Genomic DNA, 20,425 nt, shown 5'->3' with positions numbered 1-20,425 from the left:
TTAGGACAGGGTCACAAACAGGGGACAACGAAGAACAAAAGGACAAACAGCAGCCCACTACATTAGCTACAAAAACATCAATAAGTGAAGACTGGATCAGCTGGTAATGATGACACCAATAATCTGCATAGGATATTAAGAGGACGTAATTCAACATCAGTATCATCAGTGTGCTGCATCTGTATACCATTTCAGGTTTGCCTTTTTCTCTCTTGTGCTCTTACTCCACATAGATTGCTCTCCTCCTACTGTGAGGACAGCAACCAGAGACATGTAAAGAAGCTGTACTCCATATTTTCATCTCTCTGGCTGACAGATTTTGGCCTTAAAATAAGATCAAAGACACTCAGAAGCAGGTCTGATTTATAGATTCTGTTTCTTTGGTTGGTCTTGCATTGCACTGTAGCAGTATCCTGAAACATTCAAGTAGTTTCATCTATCACTAGTGACAACCAGAGGTTTTTCAACAAGAAGCTTTCCTGAAACTCTATTATCCACTAGCCTAAACTAGGTAAACATTTGTCTCAAGCTCAAAAACTAGAACCAGATTATTTTTTTTTAATCTCCTACATTATGAATTTTCACTTTCAGAAGAAAGAATTTTAAGAGTCTTTTAAAGACAGTTTTATTGCCATATGTAAGCATATACAAAAGTAGAAGTGAAATAAACAAAACACTAAATTCAAGTGATATATTTATAGCTGATATCCAGAAAACTCTACACTATTGTTACTTCTTAATTCTTACACCTTTATATCATTTGTATGATACAACATCATTTGTAATCATTTGTATGTACAACACCCTATGAACAAAACCAAACATTTTTCACATACCTGAATCAAGGATTCACTCAGCTTCTCTTCATCAACCTCTAAAATGATATTTTTTATTTCTTCGTAAGGCAAACGGAAAGAACCCAAAAATATTGCTGAAATTCAGTAAGAAATCATTAGAATCCAAAAGGTCAAAGAAGATGGATGTAGGAATACAAATTTCAATTCTAACAACTCAAAAAAATCTATCTTGATCCAAATTAAGATAACTCACACCAAGAAAATTTTCTATATAAACTAAGTGTTATATGAAGTATGCTATTTCCATTGAAATCATAATAAATGTCATTTCTAAGAAATCAAACTACAACAACAATTTGGACTTTTGCTTCCTAGCAGTATTATTTATCTGTCAGAAATAAGTCTTATATTTTTTTTCTTTTATGAATAGCAACATACTTGTGTTACTACTAAAACAGACACGTTCAACCCATTATAAGACTTTAGCTAGTACTTCTGCTTTCACAACCACGTTTACACAGCTGTACTGAATTTATAACTGTTTGAGTATTTTCATAACATTCTAAAAAAAATCCTTGTCAAAGGCAAAGACAATATATATACACACACTCTAACTCCTCTACCATTTTTAAGTAACTAAGCTTATAAAAGAGACTATATATATTGTATATGTTTCAAAGATAACATTTGTAAAATAATTTGATCCCAGGATGTTACAACGTCTCAGAACCCCATTCCATAAAACGCAAAATATCCCTAACGCATACAGATTGATACATCGTTTTTCATGATATGCTACATATTCAACCCAATTACTATGTCCGATTTTCCTACAATCCTATTTTCAATGATTTGTTTAAAATTTTCTATCACTTGTGTCATAGCACTTTTTCTGCTTAGGAAAATGTATTCATGGATATGGCAATAAACAGTGCACGGATTTGTTTTTACATACTTGCTTTGCCTCAAGTGTAGATGGACTACTGGCATTTTAAGGTATTTCTAATTCAGATATTAAAAAATCTACTACTCTCAGAAACCAATTTCCCTCCATCTTAAAATGGAAAAGAAAATTAAAAATAATAGGTGGTGCTGTTTTCTTTATATTTTATAATAGTGGTTTTTGCACCTAATTTATCCCATTTGGCAATATTTGTCTCTTCAAAAGTCTATCTATCCCTCATCAAGTTCTTTATTCACTGCTGTAACCAGAAAAATCCACTGGGGATGGAAGCTGAGAAGCCAAACCCACCAACACTGTGTCCCTGAATCAGTGACTATCACGTAATTAGACTTCTAGTTTAATGCAGTTAGAGAAACAATCAACTCTGTAATTAAAAAAAAGGTATAATTAAAATTTAAGTTTACACCATTTTCTGTTTTTTTTTTTTTTTTTTTTGTTTTTTTTTTTTTTTTTGTTTTTTGTTTTTTTCATTTTCCAAGTCTGTATGAATTTAAATCATACTTACATAAAACTTCTCTGAACTTAAGACTTGCATTCACATTAGCCAATTTTTAGAAAAATATTGCACATTTAAACAAGGAAAGAATATTTAAGAACAGCCATGTGGAAATGATAATTATTCATTTATAATATTTGACACTCACATAAGTTTTGTGCAGTTTTTCCATCCAAAACTCTTAATTCTTTAATCTTTTTCTTCGACTGAGCTACTTTCTTTTCTTCTGTTTCTTCTATTGCCTTTTTAGCTGTAAAGAATGTATTTATTAAATTCTGATACAATTGTTGAAGAGACTAATAGCAACTTAGTCAGAAAGCCATAACAAATCTATAAGAATTAGCTCAAGAAAATGCAAATCCATTGCCTCAATGTACTGCAAAATATCTAAGTAGAAAGAAAGTGAAACGAAATTCTTAATAAGATGACAAATTTTTCACGTACTATCACATTATATATATACATATATTATAAATACTATCACATTATATTTATATATTTTTATATATATTTTTAACCCAGAAGTTCTAGTATCTTCAGTCCAGTTTATTCCAAACACCTTTAAAAATGCACTGATTTGGTGTTACCACAAAGCACATGAGTGCCCTCTGTTGACATTGAAGTATCTCAGATAGCATTAGAAGTTAACCCAAAACCAGTAAAATAAATTATTCTAGATTCATCACAAAATAAACCTGAAGAGGTAGGTTTTTACTAATTATTTGTCTTGTCCATAGTAAAGAGCAAAATACACAAAAAAAAAACACACTGTAAAACATATAAAAATACTTTAAATTGGATTCTTTTATCATTTGTTTATAAGTAACAAAGATTGCTAGCTCTATATTCAGTACTTAAAATTATACAGAAAGTAAAATGGTATTCAGATATTTAAAATATATGATGATCTTCTGAATAACTCAGTGTACTTAATTTTTACAGAATTTGCTAAAGTATTGCATAAACCCATTAACAAAGATTTATTTCCTTTTAAATATTATAGAACATATTTGGCACTGAAGAAATAGAAGCTTAACATGTCTAACACTAATAAAATTTGATGAACATTTTAAGTCAGTCAGAAGTGATTGCAAAACTTTGAAGTATAATTAAGAGTAAGTTTTAAGCAGACTAAATATTTTTCTTCTCAGAGCAGTTTTTTTTTGCTGTACTGTTTCATCAGGATGGGTTTCACTACAGTTATCTCCTATGAAAACATGTATACTTTTAGTGTTAAGAGTAACACTAAAGCCTCAGTTTCAACCTCTTAAAGAAAAAACAAAGTTGCTTTCACCTCGTACACATTACCAGCAGGAAAACATCTCAAAGTAATACTTCTGGGTTTATACCACTTGAATAATTAGTTTACCCTGCGCGGCTGCATACCAGCATAAACTAAGCTAGTCCAAGACAGTTCCCTTTTCTCCAGCTACCTCTAAAAAGCCTGAAGCAGAGAAAGCTAAGCAGAAAAGACTGTTCAACAACGTAATGCTTGTTCTCCCCTTTCCCTGCTATTATTTTGCAAGCCTAGCCACATATGACCAGCCTGCTATATATTTGGCAAAGGACAGAGTTACACATCAACTTTACAGCAATCTTACAGATAGCCCTGACCCAATGAACTACAGTTCAAAATCCTAAAGTGACACTCTATGAAATAATCAAACCCTTATCGCTAACTGTTCTCAATTAAACATGGATATAAAACCAGATGCTGTACAAATAAAAAAGTAATAATCCAAGAGTTAATAACGACTTCTCCCATGACAACACAATAAATGTTGTGAGTTCTGTTAAAGCATGAGAAACTATGGAAAAGCAGGAATTTGTGTTTGGTGAGACAGGTGTGAGAAATGATTTGAGCAGGTAAGTGACTTATTCCTAATCCCTTTAATGAAGCCTTCCTAATTTCCATATAAAATCAAATGTTTATGGAAATATGGTGAAGAACATATATCCTTATAATCTGCTTACAGAGAGAGTATGAGACTTGTCCATCAGCCACAAACATTAAAGATAAACCTGTTCTTTTATTAGCTAAAAGAAAATACACAAAGACAGTACTATTTGTCTCTATCTTGAGGCCTGCAAAACTGCAGGGCTAACAAAAATGTTTTGTTATAATATACAAAACCAGAGAAGCAAATATGCTACCAAATGTCAGTTCACACAAAGGATTTTTTTTTCCACTGATAATTCACATACACCTGATCAGACACAGAAATTAAAACAACTTTATGAGCAAGAGTCCACACAGGGCAAACAACAGATCTTCAATAGTATCCCTCCCTCAACTGTTTCTAGATTGTATTTCTCTAGGTGTTGTGAAAGTAGTAATCATACTTACAATACAAAAGACCAAACTTTCAGAAATTTTGTAACAAACTACAGCTACTCTTCAAATAGTTTCAAGCACGAGACTAAGAACTTTTAGTTACCTTCATGCCAATTCACAAAAATCATAGAGAAATAACTGAAATCACAACTAAATTCAGTGACTATACCAAAATTGCTGTTGAGCATCTACACCAATCTTACCAACTTAAGACTTACAGGCAGAAGAGACATTAAATTACCAGAAATTCTTCTACACAGTTTGATTGATTACAAGCATAATGCTATCAAAAGTCATGCTTCTGCCTCTTCTGTTATTGAGCCTCTTTCTCATTCAGTCCATTTTAGCAGTGACTTGACTGCAACAGAACCACAAATTACAGACTTTTAAAGTAGAATTAAATAAATAAAACACTACTTGATAAATTTAACAATCAATATACTACTACTGACCAACCTCCCAGCTCTTTTCAGGTATTCCTTGCACAAGTGCCTATTTCATGATGAGACAGGCTTTTTATCTTGATGCCAAAGAACTAGTTGAAGGTAGAGATGAATAAGAATTTTACAGCAGTTAACACAGGGTAGCTCAAAAAAGATTAAAAAAAGAATCAGTCTGGAAGCTAAAGCATCTGTATTGCTTCATACATATAGTTTAGTGCAATTCTCCATTTAGTTGGGAAGAAGCAACAAGCTTTTTTTTTAAACCATCAACAATCATTCACTGAAGTGGCAAAAAAACTACTAATGCACAGTTGTCTCACACTGATTATACCTACAGAATGTTTTGGTTGGTTTTACTTTTGTTTACCATCTTTCTAAAGCAGACAGAAGAGGGAAAGGTAGAGAACCAACATGATCAAGCAGAAGGAAGAAAGGGAGTTTTAACACATGCAGATGTCTCTTTGAAGAAAAGAAAAATATCTGAATCCCCATGTTATATAACCTACTTTTTAAATTCAGAATTCAGTTCTATTGTGTTAATAAAAACATATTTGTTTATCACTGTAAGAGGAAAAAAGCTGATGCAACATGCTGCAAGGCATTGTTTTCTGTTTATCATACATTATGCAATCAATGCACATGCTACTTAAACGGGTACCTTTAGTGATGCCTTCAGCTGGGAACTAATATAATCCCACAAAAAGTACACTACTTGAAAACCACATAGGATCTAAACAAAAAAGAAGTGACACTAAACAGTGTTAAATACATTAAAAAAATAGTTATAATAAGAATAAATATAACTGTGGTAAAAAAATATACACAAAGATCTTGAAATACTTCAGAGACTTAATTAAAAAAAAAAGTTCTACCACGAGGACTTTTAACTTCTGTACCAATATAAATAAGCACATATGGCTTTTCAAAATTATTGTTCTACACTTGCTTGTTACTCAGCTACTGTAAAGTCACAACAAATTTTTAGAAATACAAAAATGCCAAGTAAATAGGACCCTAACATTTTCTGAAAGCCACCGAATGATAAAAAGATATTTCATAGCACAAAAAATCAGTAAACTTTACTAGAAAATGAAACTTCTTTGAGCATGACTAAATTGGTGACCTTGGGAAGCTAGTGATTAGCTATTAATTGCAGAGGTACCCAAGAATAATAATAAACTAAAGAATAATTGTTCAGTTGGAAGGGACCTACAAGGATCATCAAGTCCAACTGTCTGACCACTTCAGGGCTAACCAAAAGTTAAAATACAGTATTGAGGACATTATCCAAATATCCTCATTAACTAATGGAAATGGGGCAAGCAGTCACCTTGCTAGGAGGCCTGTGACAGTGTTTGACCATGGTGGGTTTTGCTGGGCACTGAGACATCATAGATTTTCATTGTCTATGCAACAGTAATTGATTAATTACTAAAGAGATCAGCCAATGCATTTTAGAAGTAATACAGTAAGTTTCTATATTGGTCAGAAAACACATTTGTCTAATAGAATAAAATAAAATGCTTCCTGTAATAGTAATTTTAATTTAGACAGTCTCATATCCCAGTTGTTGTTTTTTTTCTCCTCTCACTTACTAGGTCATTATCACAACAAACTGTAAGGCAGAGTAGTGAAGTATTTTCCAGATTCCGTCCCCCAACAACAAAAAAAAAAAATCGAAGTAAAACAAAATGTTGGAAAAATCTTATTTCATCAACATTTTCATAAACTCATTTTCTGTTATTATGACAAGTTTAGTAAGCAAAAATCTTTTAAATGAATAGTTCAACTACTGTTCTGCTTGAGTAGGCACATCTTCCCCAATAAAGACACTCACGTGAACTTCATATTACAAATGAATTTTAGAAATAATGAAGCTAAAAAGAATCGAAAGATTTAAAATCCCTTTATATACTCAAGTTAAGTAGATATTGGTGCACAGACTGTCTTCTCTAAAATTGAAGTTTTAGGTCCCCCCTCCACTACATACACTGTGCTATTTGACATGTGAAGTCCCTGACTGAATATTTAAACATTAAAAAAAAAAACACCACACACATCCCCAAATGCACCCTCCAATATCTTCTCCCTTTTAACAATATTTCGCTATTATGAATATTTAAAAAAAACCTGCACGAAAAACTGTTTCACTTGTATGTATTATAATCCCCAAATCCTCCATTTGTTCACCATCTTCAAGATCTACTGTAGTCTGTAGTTTAAGTGCAATTTGATGTATTCTGGATATACAGTCTGACCTATGCAGTTAACTACAGAATCTTTCATTTCTGTTGACTTAGTACTTGTAAAATTCCATTAAATACTTCCTAAAAAGAACTGTATTCTCATACTAATTTAAACTTAAAAATAAAGAAATTAAAAAAAAAAAATCAATTACTAGGCTTGAGAAAGTAATTATCAGTATTAATAACAATGGTAATATGGTCATATTTACTGTTTTATTAAACAGAATAACAAGCAGAACTCAAAGGGATACTTTCACAGTTATTGAATCCAAAGCCTAAATTTTTATGGGAGAGATTATATTTTAAAAATCGGGGAATTATCTCTCTTAAGAGACTCTGTTATTTTCTATAACCAGTAACCAGTACCCCGTGATGTTGACTGGAAGTCACAGCTTTGATAAATACTGATAGCAACTTTTTCCTTATTAATAAAACATTGAGAAATTACTCTTCTAAGTGTAGAAGTCTGTGTCATCTGAAAATATGGTCTTGTCATGGGCAGTATAAAATTAGTTGTAATATATAATAAGCATATCTTTCAACTTAATATTATGTTATAAATGCATCTGTGCCCACAAGTCAGTAACAAGAATCCGGATTCTACCTTTAAGTTAGAATTACTTAGTTTTATTCAGACACGTTATGAGGAAAGTGGCTTGTTTGGAACAAGAACTGCCACAGAACACATGTAGAGTGTCTTTCTACATTACAGACATTCTAACTAAAGATCAGTTTGAAGTCATCCCAACGGAGCTGCAATATACCAGGACAGTGAAATGCTTGTACCATACTAACACAATATTCTTTATGATAAAGAGTAATTGATTTATTTTTTTGAGTAATTACTGATAGAAAGTAATTGAGATGGTTGAAAAACACGATGCTTTGCTTCACTGTTTTTTTCTAATTATTGCAGTAGGTCAACTGAAAGTTATTAGGTAACAGCCACCACTCAGTGATGTCTTGCTGTTTGCCTTTTGTGTATAATATACACTTTTGGTTTTCCCCACCAGTATGACAGCGGTCTTTGAAAGCACTGAGAAAGTGGAAAGGAATTAATTATTAATAAGGCTTATGAAGAGAAAAAAGGTAGCAACAAACCAGAAAAAACAGCAAAAAGCGGGTTTGAAATACAGAGATCAATGGTACAAGTTATGAATGCTAAAAGATTGCATGAGTTCATTGAAGAAAACATTGAGCACTTTGCCATGTATAAAGACGCAACTTCCCACTCAAAAACTGAACTGTTTGAAGCTGAGAACTATCAATGCATTCAGTTTATTCTATCTGCATAGTCTACAGAGACAGTCTCCATGTACTACGTAACGTGTATTTACCTTTTTCTTATACCCTTACCTAAGCATCTACTCTTAGTCATCTGTTGAAGTCAAAATACCAGGGTTAACTGGCCTGAGGAGGTACGGCTTCATATGTTATTGCTACAGTCTAATAGATCTGACCTGAAAACACTTCCTTGGAGCCCCAGAATTTCAAAGGGTGTTCAAAACACTCTCACACACAGCTAAAGCATGTGCAGTGATTATTTGCCTTCAATAGGTAAATGATAAATTACTTCCATATTACAAGATTACTCTTAGGGGACCCAACAGAATACTAAATTAAGCCACGTATATTGTAGTGGACTTAAGACAGTCTTGACACACAACAGTACCAGTTGCTCACCTTTACCAATGTAAGTTAGCTTTAAGCATAGACACATACAAAATACATATTATATTTTAAATTTAGAACGTCATCTATGATTTGTTTACCTTTATTCTAGCAACATAAGCAAAATAGAATTTATTAAAACGGCAACGTATCAGCATGAATAATAAAAATGTCTTAAATGCAAGACCAAAAGAGACAGTAAGAAAACCAAGCTTCTTCCGTTTTAGAATACACAACTTAGACAGTTTCAAAACCATTTATAAAAATCAACCAGTGTAGCACGATGACATTCTGCTTTTAGAAAGCGGTTAAACTGGAAGTTTCTTATTCCCCTGCCTCTCCACCTTGGGAAATACATTTGTGTTAGTGTTTTAAAGAAATTATATTCTCACCTTGAAGACTAGAAAAAGCTATCTAAAGGAATTACGTTACAAAAAAGTATCAGTTTTTCACAGCTGCATAGACATAACTTTGTATACTCTGTAAGTATTGTTTCATTTCAATTTTACATCCTTCAGGGACCATTAGCAAGTAATTCAGTAAGTCCACAAAATTATCAGCTTTTTATCTGCCTACGTACCTCATACTTTCAATTTCTCAATGAATTCAGAAGGTTAGTAGCATAATTGTTCACTCTTAATCCTTTAGATAGCTTTTTACATGTACCTATCCCCAAAGAACCTTTATTTACTTACGTAATAGATCTATCCGTGCTCACTGCATATATGGCAGACATTCTTGCAATGGAAGATATTACATTCAAAGCATCTCCTAATAGAATTACAGCTGAAGCAGCTAGCAACCTCTAAGTGAGGTGAGAATTTATTTATTCAGTTAATTTTGTTCAGCAAAAAAGAAAAATCAGTTTTGCGCATAAAACTATCAGGGGACAAAAGTTTTTGGTTTTTAAGTACAAGAGCATTACGGGTCAGTAAATATGTATCTGGAACTGGTCCATGAAGCAGAATACATTTTGACATTTCATAGCAAAAAGCAACATTTCATTTAACAGAAAATTGTGAGAAAGTATATTTAGGAAGCTGTGTATTACGAACTAGTTATAGTTCTGCTGGTAAGATGTAGGCAACAACTCTCGTGCAGACTTAACCAAAATTTAAGTGTTTTCTTATGAAATAATTCTTTTATATCTTTTTTATGGTGGACTTTCTTATTTAAACAAATACACTGTTATTCCTGCTGGAAGTTTTCAGGACATGCAAATATAGGTGCATGAACTATTCACTAGTCAATACAAACTTTCTTGGTAAGTAAGAAAGTTTTTCTTACTTACTTCATCCTTCATCCTTTTCTCCACTGACTTAATTTTTTCCTCCCACCTTCACTTCATAAACTCACAGCCAACTGTATGGCTGTACATCAGCTAAAGAAACTAAATTACAACTCTCAGCTTTCTAGCAGTAACTAAATAAGGAGCCTTCTTTACTAGTATTGAAAAAGTTTTCAGTAAACTTAGCCACAACTACAAATAACACACGAGAAAACAAAACATTCTTAAAAACCATCCTGCACAGAACTACAGAACACAGACCTAGAAGTGACAACAAGGGCCTGACCTCCAACTCATTATCACCATGAGGATTTTATGTTCTTTGATATATAAACACTTAAACAGGAAAGATTAGCCACCCTTCAAAAAAACTTTCACAACAGATAATATTACTGTTACATTTAAGGGAAAATTGTCATTAAAAAAAAGAATAGGCTACTTAATCATGTTCTGACTACTTATCTTCATATTAAATCTAACTTAATTTCCCTTGTAAAAAATCAAGTTAAAAAAACAACCCTTGAAGAGTAACTTGATTTTTTCCTCCTGTTTTGACATTAGATAAAGCATTCTTTACAGTCTAATCTTTTTACCAAATACATTTAATTCCAGAAATACATGCATTTTTTTTTTATCTAAAAAACACTTTCAAGATTTTTTTTTCAGTTCAACTTCTGAATTTCTTTTTCTCTGAACTCAAAGAAAAGATACTCTCTGTAAGAGCATTATAGATCAAGACTACTTCATGAATGTATTCATATTTCTTGCTAATTAGTCTTTGTACATAATCCCTTTCCCTGGTGTGCCTTGTATATGTGTCTCTGTCCTCAACTGCTCATTAAATGTGCTATAGTTCATTTGAGCACTGCATCACTGAGACTGAAATAGACATTTCAGAATACGAAAAAATGTCTCTCTCTTCCTCTACTGTATTTTATAAAGCAAAAGCAAAAGCTCTATTTCCCTTTGAAAAACAATGTGTATAGTACAACATTCTGTACATTACCAGCAGAGATATCACACAGTAGACTGGAATTTCATGCCTCTTGAATATGTTTGTCAATAACATATGCTATCTGTGTAGTGATCTTAACTCTTCTCTAATGTCTTCTCTGACATACCAAATGTAGGGGAAAAATGCATGAATTTGAGTTCCCCCCTTCTCCCTTGACAATTTTTATCATAAAAAATGACTCTTCCACCATTCATCCTCAATATTTTCATTTTCAATTTCTAAGAACCCTGGTCTAACACATTACTACATTGATTCTTTAAATTGCCACTCAAAACTTAAGATGTAACGAAAATAACTCCTTAATCAAGAAATACATTCTTATGCAATTAATTTTAAGATCATTTAAGAAGGAAAGTAACACAAATACATATATATATACATAAATCTGTACTAAGTAGTAATAATAGCAGGCATCAGTTTACTTACAACAGAGCTTTCCCCATCACTTAATCCGACAGTACCAATTGGATAAATCATTTTGAAGAAGAAAGGAAAAGATGGAGAAGGTCAAACTAGTATCTTGTTCTCCCTTTCTCATAGTACTTGAATTTATTCTGTTGTTGAAAAATAACTCAAATACATTTGAGTTGACAAACAAGACCACTTCTATTGGAAGCTCTCATATATGAAATTTGATTACATAATCAAGCAGTAACTAAGTGAAATTCCAGAAGACACAGAAGCACTTCGTAGCCCTATACCCCAAAGCAGTATCTTCCTTTGCTCTGAAGTCATACATTTCTGAAACAGAAGGTAAGGAGAAAGAAAAATACACATGCTGAATTAACTGGAAGACCAAGGGAGCCACCTGCAGTTTGTAAAATCCCAAACAAATGCACTAGGAGTATTTTTTTTTCCTTTTTATTTCATCAAGACAACACATATAGTTGACTGAGCAAAACATGTATCTGTGCTTAATACTAGAGGTTTCTGTATCAAACTGAAGCTATTGCTCTCACACTTAAAACAAGAGAGCTGTGTGCTACACAACTTTGGAGCGTAAAGACATTTAAAGATTGTAAAAGTTAAGTTCTCCTGTGAATTTGATCTGGGCTTCTTAACAAATTCATCCCCATTCTTTAGAAGTTCTAATCACTTTTTCTTTTATTTACGAAAAACAAACAAACTCGAAGGAAAACTGTTTGTGATAAACAGACCCCATTCTTTAGTTGCTACTTGCCCTCTTTACTAAGTAACAGCCAAAAAGTGATCCTGAAAATTTTTTTCTCCTCACTAAGAATGTATCATTACCTCAAGCATAAAGAAAGGACTTATAAATAATGATGCATATTTCATGTTGTTCTTAGTCAGTACGGAATAATAGTGAATAAAGCCTTGTAACATTCCCACAGAAACATTGTAAAGAAGTAGAATCAGTCTTGAAATATTATTATCACCTAAACAGAATAAAAACTTAAAATCTGCATTTAGTAAATGTAATTCTGATTATTTCAGTGGAAATGACTGAAGCTAAAACTTTCATTCTGATCCAAGAAAGAACAGTATCTGCTTTGGAAGACTAACTGGTCATATAGTGGGGAAAAAATAACACAATTCATGTCAAAAAGCAATACTTGTTAACTAAGGGGGCAAGGATGACAGAAATAAAACTATCTACATACTTTCTCTGAAACTAGCCTGTGTTCCTCTCTTTCTCCCTCTCCTCAATATCTGGTAGCTGTGTAAACAGGAAAAGTACGTAAGTTACCATGGATATTTAAAAAAAAAATAAGAAAAATAATAATTTAAAAATTTAACAATGGGCAGTTTCACAGAGGAAAAAAATATGGATTAACTGCTTCAGGAGATGAAAAACAGCCTGCTTTATAAAAAAAATTCATGATGAACCCCAATGAAAAAAAGCAAACCTAAGATACTTGTCAATGACCATCTGACAGAATAAATAAATAAATAAATAAATAAATAATAAAAATAAATTAGAACTGTCAATATCTTTGTTAGTATTTTACCAGAAAGCTATAAACCCAAGCACACTTAAAAGGAAGAAGAAATCTCTACTGTTAGATCATACAACTTTTAGTGAAGACTGCAAAATGTTTATGACATTGGACTACCTTCTCTCTTCAAGCAAACAGAGGATTGGTAGGCATAACGTCAGAAAAAAGAAAGTGTGGATGCTAAGAAATCGGTGTTTGAGCTTATCTTTCAGCATAACTAATGGATGATAGTTAAGTGCTTGTTGTATTTTGATTAGACTTAGACAAGATTAGAACAAATACATTTTTGAATTCTCTAGAATTTTTGAATTCTCTTGAATTCACTAAAAAATATATACTTACTGTATGTGAAAGCATTACAAAAAACATCTGCATAAGTCTACTATGTCACTAACTTGCAGTAATAGCCAGTATTTCACCTCCACCTATTTCTACCACCAGTCCCCTTGCTACCTTAGATGGATTTGAAGAGAATATTTATGTCAGCATTTACAATAAACTTGGATAAACTTGGTTACTTGCTTACAATTCTGCACAAGTACAGTTTCCCAAATCATTTGTATTTTAAACTTACAGCACAAAACTAGAAACATTCACTACTCTCTAATAGGTGTTATTAATGGTGTTGCCAAAAGGTGTTAAGACTAGTGATGGTCTCATTTGAACATCACCTTTTTCTAAATCTCACCACATCATGTGTTATTTCTTACTCAGAAGTGATATTTTCTCCCTTGATTGTTCTTTGGCTTTTTTCATGTTAGATGAACTTTCTTCCTTAAATTTTTACAATCACCTATTCAAACGACTTTCAGCTGCCTCTTTGAGCCTCCTCAACCAACAAAACAAGATTAAATACTGAAATCCTGGCACTAACCAAAATCACAAACAAGTTAAAACTACACTTTAGTTTACCCTATCCATGTTTTAGTGTTTTTTTCCTGATTGCTCTTATTTTAAAACTGAGCTACAAAGGAGTTTTTAAAATTGTCCACAGCAGGAGATACCAAAGTTAGGACTGGACAGCCACGTACATTTTCCTATTATGACTGCTAAAAACAAGACCATATTAAGATAGCCCATTTTATATATTTTGTTACATACTACATTATACTTATAAAAATTAAATATCTTGTTCAATTATAGTTTATGCACAGCTTGGTATTTTCTCTTGTCTTTTCTTACTCACACTCAATAAAGTAAAAACAAAAAACAACAACCCACAACTCAGCTATTAAAACCTTACTTCAATCTTCAAAACACGCATCAAAATGACTGTTGAATTATATTTTAAAAGTCTAATCATAAAGAAGCTACAGAACCCTGATAGAGAAGTTTTCCCTTGAGGTAAGTTGGATAGATAATGAATTCTGTACTGGAACAATCCCAGTAGTTACAGACTATTATGTACTAATTACTACCTTTACAGATCTACTGTACACATAATTAATTTCTTCAGAGTACCACTATCATTCTTGACTGGCAAAATACACAACCTAAATTACAAGAGCCAGAAATTAACATGATCCTTTTGGGAGAAGGCATTAACTTGCTTTGTAGTGTTTTGCAATTAGTCTATCAATCAAACAGTAAAAAGTCATTTTGATAGCAGCAGGGCAGATACGTTGGATACTGTCACATTATAAGAAAACTTAACCATAACATTTTAATCTTTTACAGTTACCCAATACACAACTGTGCCTCAAATATTCACAAAATTAAACAACACATGGAGCTCTTGAGATCATGTTCCACAAAGCATCACAGATACCATACTGCTGATGATGTTCTTTTTGTCATGCACATAGCTGACCATATAGTTTTATGTCAGTTAAAGGGTATAAAGCAAAATTCAAAAAACTATTTTTCTAGTTGAACAACAATGATTTGATTATATGCTTTGACAGATTGACTATTAGGAAAGTTCTTGCCAAGAACACTAAATAAATTAAAAGAAGTCTCAATGTATAGTCAAGCTCTTCATCCAGTCCAGCCCGTCCAAAACAACAACAAAAAATTCAGCAGCTCAAACTTACAGAAATGTGTAATGACTGGATTAAAACACTGAGCGTAAATTCTTGTTGAACTTCATTAAAGTAATTCCCTCTCTAGAAAATTGTTAGTCATTTAATCAAAAGTGCATTCGTTTTTTAATTCTAAAATCTTAGTAGTGGGACAATCTCTGTCAAAAAGATGTCATTCTTAGTCGACAACACATCTCAGTATTCCACTGTACATCGACAGAAATTAATTACTTCCTTAAGATCACTTAACAGACTCATAAGGACAAGATGCATTTATATGATCTCTTGGATCTCCTCACTTGACATAAGAGACTGCACAGTCAACACTATGTAATCCAGCTCAGGAGAATGACTGATGAATTAATTTCACATTCTCTTGATACTCCTTAATATTACTTTATAAAATTCTGGATGATGTTACGTCATCTTTCACTATTAACCAAGTTAAAAGGAAAAAGAAACTAGTTAGGGTAGAGAAGGTATTAGTTTTGTTGTGTGTTTTTTTTCTGTACAGTTACACAAGGAAATAAACATACATTTGTGTGTTTAATTGCCACCTACAGTACAGAGACTGTCCTATTTCTTAATATCAGCCAACTTTATAACAACAGTTGCCCATTCTTTTTCAAGTATACCCAATACGAAACTATTTACTTGCAAAAACAGTCCATGAGACTGTAATCATCATCTCTAGCTCTGCAACTGGAAGCACAATTCCAAGCTCAAGATGTTTATCTTTAATGAAAATTTGAAGCCCTGGAGTCCATTCATCACAGGCCCTTAAAAGGTATTCAAATATATATTTCTTTTGAAGAAAACTGAAAATCCTTCAAGACTATACTGAGACAGGGATAATTGGATATCAGTTAACTTAGATCAAATCCCAAGATCTCAAAACCTTGGGAAGTCTTACAGACAAAGCTATTTAATGATTCCTTTGTTCCCTGCACAATGCGTATTTTCATGTTTCGGCTTCATAACTGATTTTACATACTAAATACTGCAGTTTGACTATTAGTAGTAATTTAAACCTTATTGAAGACATTCTACACTGTACATCCATATTAAACATTTAATGTCACAATAGCAAGCAAAGATTTTAACCTTACACTTACCCTTTAAAAGAAAAGTTGTATCTAACTATATTTAAAATAAAATTATTTTACCTGCAAGGGAACATTCCTTTTTGCTTCTGGAGCTGTGTGATTAAATATTCCTAAATCTCTAAGCAGCTAACTAACGAATGTAATACTTCTTAAACTAACAAAAAGTATGCTTCAGAGGTGTACTATTATGACTTATTTTTCCCTAAGGTCAGTTTTCTGAAAGTAACACTTCCTTGAAAGCAGGTTGTGCTCAGATAATGAGGAAGCATAGAGAATCTTGGTGAGAACCAAGATTAAGTTACTCCTGGAGTATCTTAAAACAAAATTATGTTAAACAAGGGCAAGGGGAAGGAAGCAAAATGTCATTTTCATTGTCCCAAAGAATCATGGATAGAATTTAAAGGTTTAATCAAGTCAGAGTGCTGCAACCTTGAAGGAATATGCAACTTATTAATAAGTGCATATCATTTGTTTCACTTCAGTTACTACTCCCACAGGCATTCCAAAATCCCATGAAATACAAGATGATATACACTAAGTCATCAGAAAAAGTTTTTAAAGATAGTCAGTTTTCTCCCACTCACCCATGTATTTGTTTTACACATTGACTGTGCTCTCTAGAGAATATAAAACGTGTTTCTATTTGCATTTCTTTAATTCTCCTGTAATATACAAGTAGATCACACCAAAAAAATGGGACTAAAGCAGAGAAAAAAATTGACTCTAGATTATGCTTAAAATTAATATTTAGATGGTTAATGTGATGCCTGTGGTTTTTAAGGCAAAGTGTGAGAAATAAAAATGCTGATTATTATTTTAATGTTTCTCTTTGCGGATAGCAGTTTAAGAAGGCAGTTGGTTGTGAGATGCAATAATTTCAGCATATGCTATTACTAGATACTCTGAAGCTCCTGAACTTCTAGAAGCTTTTTAAGTATCAAAGTAAAGTTGAACTCAAAGAAAGAACAAGCTAACTTTCTCTACTACCAGCTAAATGAAAGTACAATAAATAGGTGTTTAAATAACCTGTCCTGGGCAATATGCAGTAACTTCTCCAAAAACAGTAGGTAGCCCATGTGAAAATTGGCTGATATAATTATTTAGTTTATGACAGAATAAAAAAAGATGGCTCAAGGTAGCAACAGCAATGTAGTCTTCTTATTTCTCCCCATCCTTTGTCATGGCATGTTATTTTCTACAACCATTAAATGAGAATGGCAAAAGGATTAACATAAAAACTATCTGCAAGGCTATCACCAAGTTAACCTACGTAGAGAATTTCTATTGCTTCTTGTTTTATAACTGCGCAACTAGGTCAACAAGAATTTTCTCCCATGAAACTGACAGCTACGTCAAAATTTCAGAAGAGTTTTTTCAACATTCTTAATGAAGTGGCTTTCTCAGGAATTCAGAAACATTTCTTCAGATTGCTGATGAAAGGATTCAGCTTAAGGCAGAAGCTTGTCATTTTCACTTAGAAGGTTCTCAATCCATTGCAAATATCTGCTGCCATGTGTTTTTTCCTTGAAGGTTTTCTTGGTTTGCTGTCACACCCAAATCAGTGGCAAACTCCACATTATTTTAACCAGATGGCAAAACTATGTATCCTTTTTCTGAATTATCCCTGTAATTCAGACAACAGCCAGGAAATCACAGACCCCTAAGTGCAATACAAATTCATTCTAAAAGTGATAAAATCCTATTGTAATTGACAGACAGGGATTCTAGTTGAAGTTACAGAAGACTCACTACAATCAAAACACAAGGCATCACATGAAATGTTCATTCTCAAAGCCAAAAAGTTAAAGTAAAAACTGCAACGCAAAAATACTTAACATTCACTTCAAATTCCTAAATGTTTGTTTGCTCACTAAGATTTGGCCTACAAATACTTGATCATCTGACTTGAACATCTGCCTCCATTCAGCTTCCAGAATTCCACATCCCTCAAGTATATCATATTCTAACTTGTTGACAAATGGATGAAAGATCTGCGGCTAAAGCACAAATTTGTTCTTTAACTACCCACCACTTCTTGAATTCTAATTTGTTGGGCTTCCTCATTAGCTCCCGATTAAGTTATTATTAAACCATACTTCAAATGTACTTGCTCCTTTTCAAATGTCTGAAACAAATTACGAATAAATGGCCAAATATGAACTACCGATCACTAGTTCACTGTAATCTACAGTTAACAATAAGACTTCAACAGACTATATGCAGCCTCATAAGTACTTAAAGGCCATCTGAAGGCTGTAAAAAGTTCAAAATAGCATTAAGTAACCAACCTTCAGTTGTCCATAACTGCATTCCTGACTCAAGATATAAATATTAACACATTATTTCCTACCTAAATAAGTGTTCAAAAAGTTAAGGATTTTTTTTGTTTTAAATCTAGAAGCATTACCAGAAAAGCTATTTACATGACACATTGAGCAGCCAGCCTCATGTGGACTTGACACAAGTTCCAGCATAGTTCTCGCTAACAGAGAAACAGAGCTATTGCTCATTGCATTTCACCAAAAATTAGTATAGTACCTGATGTTTTCCATGGCATTATGCAAAGTTTAAAGAGTATGTGTGCACACAAAGATTAAGGAGATGTATGTCTTCAAAACATGCTACAAACAGTCATGAAATTTATCTAGTCTGAGCTTTAAGCCAACCAAGAGTTGGCTGTAGTTGCCAAGTATCAATGAAATTTGTATGACTAATCACACACCTGTAGTGGAAGAAGACTCTGAGGAGATAACTCTGCAAAAACTGTGTCTTTGAGACTCAGGAGAAAGAAGTGATTAACCACAAGTGTTGCAAAGAGTTCTGAACTTACCTTCACAAAAAGGGAACAAGAGTGTAGCCTCTGTTCTAAACAAATGGCTCTATCACCTGATCGGACCAAGCAGTTATTTAACTGTTTGTCCCCAGGTTAAAAGCACACAAACAAAACACGACAACAAAAAACACACCCCAACAACAATCAAAAACTTAGAAGAGAACAATGGTTTCAACTCGCAGATTCCAGGATCATGGCATCAGGCACATTACAGGAGTTGTGATATAACTGCATGTTGTAATAGCTAGATTCTTAAGTCTCATTTTCAGTGGTGTGGGATTTTCATTTACCACAGCAGTACAAATAAGTACATTTTTATTACACATTAAACCCTTCCCAAGTGATGAAGAAGAACCTGACAACTTGCAGTCTGTGAAGCTAGGAGTATTAATGCGGATGAGCATGATGCTAGTGTTAGAATTTGAATATAGATCAGGGTTTAATTTGAAGATTCAACCTGTCTAGAACATACTAGGCAGATTCGGAATGCATTATTACATAAGGTTGTTACCACCAAAGGCCATGAAGTGAGAGGAACACAATTCCTGTAATAGATAGCAATGCTTAAATACACATTGTAAATCATCTTCTTCCTAGTTTAAGTATTGTATAATTCTATAGCAATCCACAAAGCATAAAAAAAACACCACTGCAGCTTTACACTTAATAAAAGCATGAGACAAAAAGTAGAAGAAGAACATACCTTTCACCTGTGTTCCAAAGGTGATTGCCAATTTTGCAAATAATTCTGGGCTTTCAAATTTTTCTTCTTCAGCTTTTACCCAAAAGCTGCTTTCTGCTATTTCTTGGGGCTCAACCTGAAACAGAAATTTCACTTCCAAAGTTAATAACTCATACTGTTAATAGCCAAATTAAAGCCAACTCCACAGGACTGTTGCAATAACTGGACTGAAATGCATTTAGTTATGTTCTATGTATTATATGTTGTCTTAAAAATCAGTAATTCTTAAAGAATACATTCAAACAAAAAATGTTGTGTAGGTTGATGGCAGTTTATAAGATTTTATTTATTTTTCTACGATCAGTTGAGCATTGACAAACACCCCCAGACCCTTTTCCTCTGCACAGCTTTCAAGCCACTCTGCCCCAAGCTTTTAGTGTTGCATGAGGTTGTTGTGGCCAAAGTGCAGGATCTGGCATTTAGCCATGTTGAACCTCATCCCACTGGCCTCTGCCCATGATCCAACTTCTCCAGGATCCTCTGCTGGGCCTTCTTACCCTCCAGCACATC

General features: G+C 33.1%; 1 protein-coding gene across 5 annotated transcripts in view; it reads right to left on the bottom strand.

Moving 5' to 3' along the window:
* Window positions 1-20,425, bottom strand: part of DIAPH2 (diaphanous related formin 2) — a 184,964-nt gene that overhangs the window by 110,338 nt on the left and 54,201 nt on the right. For all 5 annotated transcript variants that reach the window (XM_082771029.1, XM_082771025.1, XM_082771028.1 and 2 more), the window contains 3 exons: window positions 19,877-19,991; window positions 2,406-2,507; window positions 837-931 (listed from right to left, as the gene is read on the bottom strand). In XM_082771029.1, coding sequence (XP_082627155.1) covers window positions 837-931; window positions 2,406-2,507; window positions 19,877-19,991 — 312 coding nt within the window. The remainder of the gene's footprint in view (window positions 1-836; window positions 932-2,405; window positions 2,508-19,876; window positions 19,992-20,425) is intronic.

This window comes from Aythya marila, assembly GCF_965140915.1.
Source record: "Aythya marila genome assembly, chromosome: 13".
Taxonomy (NCBI): Eukaryota; Metazoa; Chordata; class Aves; order Anseriformes; family Anatidae; genus Aythya; species Aythya marila.
The sequence above is the reverse complement of the archived record's forward strand: the minus strand, read 5'-3'. Positions and strand labels throughout refer to the sequence as shown.